At 45.6% G+C, this 12,113-nt stretch overlaps 1 protein-coding gene across 8 annotated transcripts in view; it reads right to left on the bottom strand.

Annotated features, from left to right (window-relative positions):
- Positions 1-12,113, bottom strand: part of Ripor2 (RHO family interacting cell polarization regulator 2) — a 224,789-nt gene that overhangs the window by 28,798 nt on the left and 183,878 nt on the right. For 6 of the 8 annotated variants that reach the window (XM_029468441.1, XM_021180185.1, XM_029468439.1 and 3 more), the window contains exons 10-14: positions 10,301-10,426; positions 9,880-10,028; positions 8,478-8,607; positions 7,584-7,709; positions 2,510-3,178 (exon numbers count right to left, since the gene is read on the bottom strand). In XM_029468441.1, the coding sequence (XP_029324301.1) occupies positions 2,510-3,178; positions 7,584-7,709; positions 8,478-8,607; positions 9,880-10,028; positions 10,301-10,426 (1,200 nt within the window). The remainder of the gene's footprint in view (positions 1-2,509; positions 3,179-7,583; positions 7,710-8,477; positions 8,608-9,879; positions 10,029-10,300; positions 10,427-12,113) is intronic. The other 2 variants (XM_021180188.2, XM_021180186.2) reach the window with 1 other exon arrangement.

The raw sequence follows: 12,113 nt of genomic DNA, 5'->3' as shown, positions 1-12,113 counted from the left end.
TCTCTCTCTATATATATATATATATATATATATATTTTAACAGATGATTGTGAGCCACCATGTGGTTGCTGGGAATTGAACTCAGAACCTCTGGAAGAGTAGTCAGTGTTCCTAACCACTGAACCGTCTCTCCAGCCCTTAAGTCTCCTTTCTTAAGTCAGCCCTCTGTGTAAGAAGATCTTGTACACAGCTCAGTGATGACTTCAAAAACTGGTCACAGCAAAAAGACAAGTGGTTGAGGATTTCACTAGAATGGTGTTGGGATAGTACTGGACAAGGGCAAGCTGAGCCAGAAAAGATTCTGGGATCACCAAGGTTTTACAAGATGGATGGATAATGAGCTCAAAGTATCCTAATGAGCTGAGCTCCTAATCAGTACCTTAGACTGGGTTGGACCCTTACCCCTCGGAATGAAGACTAAACCCAATCACTGCCTTTTCTCAGGGCACCTTCTTTAGAAGGGTCAAGTGTGTGCTTCAGCTTTTTGAGATGAACACCTTTTGATTGACAGGGGGTCAATCATGCAGATGAGATGCACAACGGAGTGCCATCCAAGTGTTCTCCATGTTTGGGCTCTAGGTGTATATTTTTGGGCTGTGTACTACAGAGAGCAGATTCACAGCGCCCTCTCCTGCTTCTCAGAGGTTCTCTTTAGAACGGAACTCTGGTGAAGCCAGAGGGCATAGAGTGTCAGAGACATAATTCATCATTTCCTCAGACACAAACCTTGTCTGTAGCTAGGTCAGTATGAGCAAACGGAGAGAAAGGAGATGGTCAGAAAGTCTTGAGAGTATAGCTCCAGATGTCACTGCAAAGGCCACAGACAACCATCTTACAAAGGGACAAGGGGCCTCTTATGGACTGGCTCTCAGTTGCTGAAGGTAAGTGACCAAATACTTAGAGCAGGGACACAAAGGTCAATGGCCCTGTCATCTTGTCTCCCCATGCTGCATTTAAGAAGAGTTTCTACCTGTATGTCAGGTATAGACAGCTGCATTCTGATGTAGCCATGGTGACACCGTCATTATGATATCCTCCTTGAGTGGGCATTAACTCTCCCTCCTGCCTTTACACCTACGCCTTATCTGGCCACCAGGGACAGAGGAAACTGTCTTTGTTGGATTTTTTTTCTTTTTGGTTCCCTGACTTCTAGTACATGAGCAAAGGTGAGTTGTTGCTGATTGTTTTGAGGTCTCAAAAGTTTGCTGACTTAGGTTAAATTCACAAGGAGCTACCCTTAGCTGGTGGCATGGTGAGAAGAGAGGATGACTCCTCACCTTGGGGCTAACTTCCCCAGTTTCCATGGTACCCACAGAAAGATCCTAACCAGTAGCATCTTTGAGACCATGATGAACAAATACCAGTATTTCACATTTAGACTTCATACGTGTCTGGAGATTCTGGGGTCGGGTTGGGGATATGTATGTACTACATGAAGAAATACATGCATGTGGTGTGTGTGTGTGCGTCTGTGTGTGTGTGTGTGTGTGTGTGTGTGACACACAAGGCAGAGGTCAACCTCTAGTGTTGCTTTTTGAAGTTCCAACTTGTTTTGAGTCAGGGTCTTTGCCTGGCATGGAACTCACTGAGTTGACCAGACTGGCTGGCTAGCAAACTACAGGAGTCCACTGGCTTCTGGAATTTCTGGCATTTCAAGCCATGCCTGGCTTTTTCTATGTGGGTTCTGGAGGCTGAACTCAGGTCCTCCTGGTTTTATGGTAAACTCTTCCCAGTTGGGGTGCAGGGCCATACTGACATAAGGCTTTCCTTGAGGCTCTGATGTATGAAGAAGGAATATAGTTTCCTTGTCTAAAAGCAGGAAGCACTTGGCAGGGCCAGCAATGGCCTGGGCCTTGAGGGAGCTGGAGCTTCAGATCCTGAGACTCCAACGCTTCCCTACTAAAGGATTATGGGTATCAGTCCTAAGGCCGCTTGCTGTGTGCTCAGCCTGTGACTCACTTGACATATCCTGTGTTCCCTTCATGCAACATTGCTTGGTTAGCTTCCTGCTGACTTTGCCTCATTGTATTAGAGTTTTCCTCTAACTCTGTTCCATTTTTTTTTCCCTCTGAAAATTGTATATGAGATGCTGTGCTTCTTTAAAAATGTACTTGGCATAAGACACAGCTTGTGTGAGACCTCTTGACCTCAACTTTTCCTACCTTCTTTATCTTATCATCCCCCAGGTCCTTCCTCTCGGGAACCTGTCACTAAAGCATGACTAACGGTCAGATCACTAGGCCACTGAGCCATCACCCTATTCCTAGATCCTCTTTTTAGAGTTTATAAACCAACTCCTAATCCATTTAGCTAAGCTGATTTATTGTCAGAAAAATAAAAATTGATAGATATAACTGGAATTAAAATATTACCTCCACTTACGTAGCAGGTATACACTGGTCCTGTGACAGGACAAGATTTGTTATCTTAAATGCAATGTTGGTTTAGGATGCATTTTTCCAAACTAAATCAGATTTTGGTTTTTTTTTTTCTCCAGAAAGGTACTTACTTTGAGAACATCATCCAAGTGAGTGACTTCTTGGTTCAGATCCTGGAACTCTTTGTACTGCTTCTTGTGTGGGTCTAATGCAAGGAAGAGTCCATTGAAGGCATCTTCCAGGCTGCCATCCAGAAAGGACCGGCCAGCCTCAGACTCGCTACCAACAGAGCCTTCAAAGAAAAGCTTGTCAGTAGTGATGGGCCCCTCAGCCGAAGTGAGCCTCTTCACCAGTTGCTTTGTGATGTTTCCTTCAAAAGTGTCCAGCTCCACGGGCTTGAGCTCAGAGGCCTCATCTGATTCCTGCAGGAGAGCCTCGGCCACACCATTCTCCAGAAACAGGCTCTCGGTACCAGACCTTGTAGCCACACCCGGCTTCCCGGGCTCTACCGTATCACTCTTTGGGTGGGACTTGGGCTCATGGTCCTCACCCAAAGAATTGCTGGAAGACGCTGAGCTGCTGTCCTCAGTGCCCTCATTTTGTGAGGACAGGCTGCTGTGGGTAAGCTCTGCGGGGGTGATGGTAATCTCTGGATGGGTTGAGTGTGAACTGGAGGGGGAGGTGGCTGAGCTGGAGGTGAAGACACAGTCTCCATCCTGCAGGTCACTGAAGCTGAGGGACAGTGGCCTTTTCTCCTCTGCCGCCTTTCCACTCTCAAAGATGTCATCTGGCAGATTTGACTGTGGAGAAAGATAGGACATGATACATTTGGCATGGTTCATCTCTAGTCAAGAGGGGAGGCAATTAAGACGAAAATGCTTTAATGTTACCAATTTATTTGATATGTGTGTGTATGCAGGCAAAGGGAAAACAAGCCATTAAAAATGGTTTCCATTGTTGGACCTAGGTGAAAGGTCACAGTGCTATTCTTAGGTTTGACATTTTTCCCATGCACTTTGAGGATGAGTGGGGACGCTCGCTGCTTGTTTTTATGAATTCCAGGATCTCACAGTACTTGGCAGCCATCATTAAGAATAACACTACCCATCTTTTTCTTTATTATTATTTTTGTGTGTGTACAGTGTGTGTGTGTGTGTGTGTGTATCTTAAAAGACTTTGGAATCCCATGTTCTTTTGCTCCAAGGATATTTGTTTGGCTTCAGTTCACAACAATTATCTTTTGAAAAATATCTATTGACAAAGTTTGGACTTTTGAAATTCGTTTAGCTTCTGTGGAAATAAAAGAAAGACACTGAAGGGTGGGACATCTGTTCCATAGAAGGCAAGCCCTGGGGGGAGGGGAGGAGGAGGTGGAGGTGGAGGTGGAAGGTGTGGTGGGGTCTAAGTCTCTAAGTCGAAGTCTCTGGAAATACAGCTCTCTGTCAAGTAAGGCCTGCCTCTGGTTGACTTTGTGCTTCAGGAAGCTCTGAAGAGAGACAAGCAGGCAACTGAGCTAGGGCGATACCTCAGTGGGTAGACAGTCTGCCCAGCATGTGTGAGCCCCTGGGTTTAATGCTCACACAGGAAGAGATTTCCAGATAATTAAGACAACCAGTTTGCTCTCATGAGCAGAGCAACTTCAAAGCAAGCACCCCTTGCACTGTCTTTCTTCAGGCTGGTGTGTCCAAACTTTTGACACCATTGTATGACATTGTCATCTACAAACTTTACAAAATTCATATCTTGAACTTCCCAGCTGAGTCTTTAAAATTGCAAAAAAAAAATCTGATGATGCCTTAACTAAGTTTACAGTTTCATGTTGTGTTGTGTTTATAAGTATGTTGCCTATAGACAAGGCTTTCTAGGTCTTTGAAATTAGCCTCTTAGAAACTGTTTTTTTTTTTCTTGGTATATTCCAGGTTGAAATTGTAAGTTTTATTTTATTGTGTTTTGTTTGTGTCTGTATGGATGGGGATAAACGTGGGTGTGGAGGTCAGAGGACAACCCTGGGTACTGGTCACTGTCTTCTACTTTGTTTGAGCTATGGTCTCTAGTTCATCACTGAGCATGGCAGGATAGCTGACAATGTGAGCTTTTCATAATTCTTCTGCCTCAGTCCCCCATCTCACTACAGAAACACCATTGGGATTACAAACATGTGCACCACCATGTCCAGCTTTCTGTGAGTTCTGGATAACCAAGCTTAGTCTCTCATGCTTGCATGACAAGTGCTCTGTGTGTCTGTGTCTGTCTGTCTGTCTGTGCTTGTGTGTATGCTAAGGTATTCGTGTGGAGGTTAAGGGACACCAGTGACTGATCTAAGGTGGCTAGGCTTGTGGTGGAAGCACTTTTACCCACTGAGCCACCTCCTTGGTCCTCCATATCGGACTTTTGAAGAACAGCCATTCCTCTGTGTCCTTTGATTCTAAACATTGCAGAGTCAACCAACCTCAGATGGGAAATCCTTGGAACACATACAGACTTTTTCCTTGCCATTATCCACTATGGCAGAATAACTATCTCCTCATCAGTTACCCTGTGTTAGAATTCATACGTTAGCTCATAAGGAGATGATTAAGTACAGGGGATGTGGGGTATATATAGGGTCCATTCAATCATGGCGCCATTTGATATAAGGGGCTTGATCCTCTGGGGATTTGGGTATCTGATTGGGTCCCAGCATCAATTCCCTATAGACACTAAAGGATACATGGTAAGTGTTAAGCTAATGCCTGTTTTGATTATATATAAAAATCAAGAGTTTTCACAACCATGGTAGAAATGGCCCCCATGAACAATCCCAGCAAGTGAATAGAGGGAAGCCGAAGGACAGAGGCTGCTTTCTGCTGAGCTCTCCCAGGCTACAGGCTCCTGGACACTTCCTCCTCTCCAGTCTGAGTTCCTCCCTCAACTTTCACATTCGGTTATACCCTTACACCCCGAGTAAAGATAAATGGGAAAGTTTGGGGAGCTGATGGTCAAAGGATCGGAGTACTAACTGTTGGGCCATCTCTGAACAACCCTTAGGCCCTTTACGGAAGGCACAAGTTCCTCAGAAGGGCCTGTGTAGTCTCGCCTGTATACACCTCTTGGCTGCATCAGGGGTGGAGCTGCTGACTGTACAGAGGGCTGGGTGGCCAGGGTCAATTCGCACTTAAGTGACAAATACTAAGTTGTACTACGTTCAGATGCCCTGCTCACAGTCTATGAAGAATGCACACCTGTGAAGGGAGATTTGCATACAGCCAAATGTTCCAACAGAGCTGTGTGTGCAAATCTACCTGGCTAGGTGATGGATGACCTTGCAAACTTTCCACACTGTTTGGAAAAAAATTCACTACCCTGTGTAACAGCAAAACCATTCCACTGGCTCCCCAAGATTGCTTACCTCCTTTCTCTCAAAACAGTCGGCTTTTATGGCACCAATCACAGAGATGTAACCTCTCTTTGAAGCTTAAACTACAAACAGTCACAGTCTCACAACACCTTGCACTTTGGCCTTCAGGTATCGTAATCATCAGGGACAGAGGCATAGAAGTCCTTACCCCTTGACTAGGTTGATTTTTACCTTGGTTCACAAAGGATGTATTTGGAAGTATGCCATGAGACCAAGGTCCTAGCAAGTGAAAAGACGGTTCTAGAACCCTGCCATGGAGATTGGTGAGGTAGAGGACAGGAGGAGGAGTTCTGAAAAGAATGTGGGGTATTTGCAGAGCCGTGGAACATACAGAAAGGGTGGAGTGGAAAGGGAGAAGTGGGCCTGGTGCAATGGGCTTTGAGCAAATGGGAATGGCTACCCGGAGGGCCTTTATGTTTTCCCAAATACTACAGGAAGTGATCCAGTGTTTTCTAATCTTGTTTAAATTATGCTGTTCAACTTCTAGCGATTGATTCTCCATGATGGCTGATCTTCAATGTCAACTTGAGTAAACTAGAATCACTGTGGAAACATTTGCCTATGAGGACATTGGCAGAGAGGTTTAATTGAGGTGAGAAGACCCACCCTGAACGTGGGTGGCAGCATTCCACAGGACAGGGCTCAGACTGAATAAGAGGAGGGAGGGAGTTGAGCGCCCGGGTTCACCTGTTTCTGGACTGCTAACACTCGCTGATCAGCTGTGTCAGAGGCTCACCACCCTGCCTTCCCCGATGTGGCCTCCTTAAATTGACTCTTGTCAGGTATTTCGTCACAAGTGGCAAGTAACATCAGCATTCCTGTAGCCCTCCAAGGTATACCATGTGAGCGTGGATAGCCATCAAATCCACAAATGGTTACTTGTACAAGTGTATCAGACTATTGGGTTTTGGTATTATTTTTATTTTAACACATTGTTCCATACATTCTTCCTATTTTCCCCAGAAAGTCCATGAGTATTTTCGTTGTCCTTTTTACCTTCATGAATGACATACAATTATTGTTGTTATTAATGTATTAGCCAGAACTTCTTTACTCTCCTCTCAAGATAATTAAAGGTGACATTTATTTTTCAGACGAAGAGCAGAGGATCCCTCATATGTATGTGTACTTGTCTGTGTATTCTCTTAAATATAATATGTAATTCATAAAAATAGGTTGCCTAGGACATTTCTATGAATTCCAGGGCTTCTTTTACTAGAGCAGGGCAGAATGGACAAAAAGAAGCAGCTATGGCAACGACGTTGGCTCAAATCCTTCTGAGTTGCTGAGTGCTGGCTTTTGCAAGTCTGAGGTCAGTGGTAAACTGAAAGCACCATCTTTCCTTTCTGTTTTCTTTGTTCCCATAGGAGCTCAGCCCCCGGAGCTAACATAGAGTGGAGGATGACCTTGAACTCCCTGTCCCCTTGCCTCAACTTCCGGAGTACAAGGTTATAGGTGTACCAGCACATCTGGTTCAGGTGGTGCTGAGTTTAGAATCCAGGCCTCAAGCACTCTACCAAACTGAGCTATATCCCCAGCCCCAATACAATTGTTTAAAAACAATTGTTTGTTTTTAAGAGTGAAAATCTTGTTACCACAGAGAAAAAAAAATCACAGCATAAACCCAGGAATTGTTGGCAAAGGAGGGCAAAAGAAGTTGCATGCAAGACCATGCTTCCCACCCCAAGGACAGGACAGTTCTCATAACCCAGCAAGCAAGACAGACAGGCAAGACACAAGAGACATGCTGGGCTGCATGCACAGGCTCCCTGGTGTCAAGCACCTCACTCCAGGCGGCCCACACTCACATAGAATTCTAGCAGGGCCTTGGGGTTCAGGCTGAGGGAAGGCAGGTCACCGACAGAGTGGTTGTGGTGCAACGTGGCAAAGAAAGTGTCTCGCAAGGCACTCAAGACAGACAGCCGCAACCATCTCTTCAGAAGTCAGGGCGAGAAGGGCAAGTTAGTGGAAAGAAGCAGGTTAATGGGTTCCCCTTGGTAGTTAGCAGGGCTCCACAGGGTCAAGCAGGCTTCATTCAAATACACTCGAAAAGATTCATGTCGTAGAATGCTCGGAAAACCTACGTGCCGTTTCCCATCTTTCCAAAAGTGAAGTCAAGTGGGGGAAGAGTCAGGCAGAGGAAGTCAGCCCTGTTCTCAGAGGGCCCAAGTGTCTCAGAACGTGGCATCCTTAGACACCACACTATTAGGGTGATCTCTAGGCTTCAGTTCTTTCCATGTGTTTATGAGTGTGGTATGCATGCAGGTGCAGATATGTAAGTGCATGTGCATATGCATAGGCGAGGAATCCATCAGGACTCTTTCAATTATTCTCCCATCTTATTCACTGAGGCAGGTTCCCTCATTCAAACCCAGAGCTCTATGATATGGCTAGTGTCACAGAGGCAGGTTCTCTCAATCAAACCCAGAGCTCTATGCCTTACAAGGTAGCCCGCTCTAGAGATTCCCATCTGAGCCGTACCAGGCTTGAGTCACAGGTTGGCCAGCACACCCACCCAGCGCTTACGAGTGTTTTGTTGATCCAAATTCTAGCCCTCAAGCTTGCATAGCAAGCAAGCACTTTAACTGCAGAGCCATCACCCCTGTTCTTGAAAGTCTCGGATGTGGGTGATACACAACTTCAAATTCTACTGGAACATCCCAGTGTTATCATTTTTATGCCAGAAATCACACTGAACTTACAAAGAAGGACTGGTCTTTGAAGGTAGGTGTTTCTGGGGTGCCCTGGCTGTACATGGACATCCTTCGCTGGAGAGCAGTTGTCTTGTTCCCAGGGCCCGACGATGGGGTTGTGTCCTCCACGTCAAAGGGACTGTAGGACAATAGGTACTTAGGTCAGCATATCTATTAAAATCACCTGTCATCCTAGAATGGGGAAATATGGTCTCTCATTATGACAGTATCGACTTAGTCCAGTGAGAATGGGCTACTTTGGACCAGCCTGGGTTATCAGAAAATAAACAAATGTGCAGCAGAAGACTGACTCTGGACCTGCTGTGGGGCCACAAAGAAGCTTTGGGTGTGTCTGTTTCCCCAAGAGTGTTAAGAGACACGAGTGGATTAGCTGCTGGATGTTGGGAGAACCTGTAAACACTCCTCAGAACTTCGTCTGGATGGACTCTAGGCAGGTAAGTGACTAGCAGACTGTCATTCAGCACTAAGGAAAACACAGTCGCTGGGGTTTCAGATGGACTGGTTGCTGCTCACTGACATCCCATCACCCATCGGGGACAGTGACCTTTGGCATGTTCATGAACCACCATAGATTGTGAGCCCAGAAAAAGCCAGACACGGGGTGATGTTTCTGTGACAGAACAGCGGCGCCTTGGCTGTCGCCACAGCTGACTTTGATTTGTAAGGGAGCCTTCCAACACAAATAGCAACATGGCGTGTTCACTCACAAGCCAAGGGCTGTGTCTTTTTCATCAGGTGACTTTTAAAAAGAAGATAAGAATCGTGTGTGTGTGTGTGTAGGGGGTTACAGTGTGCATGTAAAGCTCACAGGACAACCACTGGTCTCAGTCTTCCTCTTGAATCTTGTCTGAGATGGTGTTTCTTGTTCACTGCTGTGTCTAGCAGGCTAGCTGGCTTCATGTGATTCTCCTGTCACACTGCAGGAGTTCCGGGCTTACAGACGTATGCGACTGAGTCTGGCTTTACATGGGTTGTAGAGATCTAAACTCAGCTCCTCACACTTGTGGGGCAAGCGGTATCACAAAGCTATCTCCCCAGGCCCTATTTTATTTTACTTTTGGAGACAGGTCTCCTATGACTCAGGCTGGTCCAACATTTGCTATGAAACTGAGGTTAGCCTTAAAATTCTGGCCCACCTGCTTCCACCTCCCACATGCTGGGGTTACAGACATGTGCCCCCACACCAGGTTATAATAAAACGTTTAAAAGTAGGCAGTGGAAAAGGAGAGATACCTAGGCATGCTACCTGGTGAGCTTAAATGATTCTGAGTGAGCAGTTCAGGTGTGACCACTGCCCCACGCTGACACTGTGGTTCCAGCACTAGCCCGGAACAACACTAGCCATCGGCCCTTGCCTTTCCATGATGAACTTGAAAAACAAGGAACTTACTACCAGGTGATTTCCAGGTTCAGTTTGATGGTACCAAGGTCATTGATGTCAACAGCCACCACCTGGGGTCGGGCTGCAAACAGCTCTTTGGTCTCGCAGGTCACACTGCCTACCAGGATGTGAGTCGCCAGTCCTTTGAGTTCTGTGACCTGGTAGAGAAAGTGAGGGGAGAAAAAAAGGAATGTCTTATCTTCCTTTGTTTCTTAGTCAGTTGATTCCTTATTCTAGAAATACATCTGTCAGTTGTTTTTTAAATGTTACTTCGTTATAGTTACCTTGTCTCCGGGCTCTGAGAGCATCTCAACTAAAAGAAGCTTTGCTCACAAAGAGGCCTATGGGATGGAGGGTCCTCACCAAGGGATCATCGGGCCAGGACACCAGGAAGGAAGGAAAGACAACAAAAAGCAGGGACACACTGTACCTTGATCGAAATGAACCCAACTATGAGGGGCAGGAAGACGGTTTCTTCTCCATCCCAGCTCTGTTTACCATTCACTTCTATTTTGCCCTTCAGTTTCCACCTCTGCCGACCATACTTCATGAAAATCTGGGGTGAAGACATTAGGGAGCCTCCTGTTTCACCAGACTCCACCTTCCCTCCCAATTGCCCAGATCCAAGAGCCAGGAATCTGGCCCACACTCTTCATTCCCCTGCCCATCCAGTCTGGGTTCTCAGTGGAGCGCATGAGGAGTGTAGAGGAGTTTAATTTGTTGACTTGAAACAGAGTCTCACTATATAGCACTGGTTTACCCTGGAACTCACTAAATAGACCTGGCTGGTTTCCAACTCACAGCACTCTACCTGCCTCTGCCTCCTGAGTGCTAGTATTCAAGCTGTGTTGTAACAAATCTGGACCAGTTAAGGAGTGCATTCTGGTTCTCTAGCTGAGGGTGTGGATGTTTCTTTAGTAAAAGGTTAGAGCAGGGGCTGGATCATTGGCTCAGAGGCCAAGAGCATTTGCTGCTCTTGTGGAGGACTGAGGGTTGGTTCTCAGGACCCACATTATGGCTTATAGCCACTTTAATTCCAGTTCCAGGGAGATCCAACACCCTCTTCCGTCTTCTTCAGGCATCTCTCTCTCTCTCTCTCTCACACACACACACACACACACACACGGTGTAAAGACATACATGAAGGTAAGCACTCTCAAATACAAAATAAATCTACATAGGTATTTTCAATGGCGGTCATAGCTCTGTGTCAATCTGTCCACTCACATAAAACTTGTCTTTTTTTTCCCCCCCTACATCAGTCCATCAGCCATCGGAACTGGAGCTCTGCTGACCCCAGCTCCGTTAGAGAAGAATAAAGACCTGTCTCTGGTGATGCTGGTAAGGGTCGGAACCTTCCAGACTCTGGGCAGAGGAGGGCAGTTGGTGTGAATGGCCTCAGAGCCTCTGCCAGGAGAGGAAATTATTACATGCATGCTCTTTTGAAGAAGGAAGAGACAAATGGCCTTTTGATTTTGAGAAAGTTTTGGTTATTTTGTTTCTGAGACAGGGTCAGGATGTCATAAATAATAATCCCTTCAGATCTGAGCTACAGTGCACTTTATGAGTACATTTTTTTTTTTACAAAGAAAACTCTATAATCAGGTGTTCGTTATGTCCAACCTTTGAGTACAAGCAGATGACACTGTCATACAGAAAGTTCACACTCAAGAACTGTGCAATTGAGTGACCCAAAATTTTCACATACACAAAAACATCTAATGTGTGAAGCTTTTAATTTTGTGTCAGGCCACATTTATATTCTTGGCTGCATGCAGTCCCCTGGCTGACATGTCATTACCCCTTGCCTAAGATCCATAAAACCCCTTGCCTTAGCCCAGTTGTGACTTCCTTAGTCCTAGTCTTTGGAACAGATAAACACACCAAGGAGCAGTATCTAATAAACCTGCATTTATCTGCTTTTAACTAGGTCTAACCTGACCTGTATTTGTGTCCTCAAGAGAGAGAATAACTAACTAAGAGGCAATGATAAAGGTTGTAGGTGTTAAGAATTGTCTGGGTCTCCATCCAGTGGAAAAAAAGACAGCATGTTCAACAAATGGTGCTGGCACAACTGGCGGTTATCATGTAGAAGAATGCGAATTGATCCATTCTTATCTCCTTGTACAATGCTCAAGTCTAAGTGGATCAAAGAACTCCACATAAAACCAGAGACACTGAAATTTATAGAGGAGAAAGTGGAGAAAAGCCTCAAAGATATGGGCACTGGGGAAAAATTCCTA

Source organism: Mus caroli, chromosome 13, assembly GCF_900094665.2.
Source record: "Mus caroli chromosome 13, CAROLI_EIJ_v1.1, whole genome shotgun sequence".
Lineage (NCBI taxonomy): Eukaryota > Metazoa > Chordata > Mammalia > Rodentia > Muridae > Mus > Mus caroli.
The sequence above is the reverse complement of the archived record's forward strand: the minus strand, read 5'-3'. Positions and strand labels throughout refer to the sequence as shown.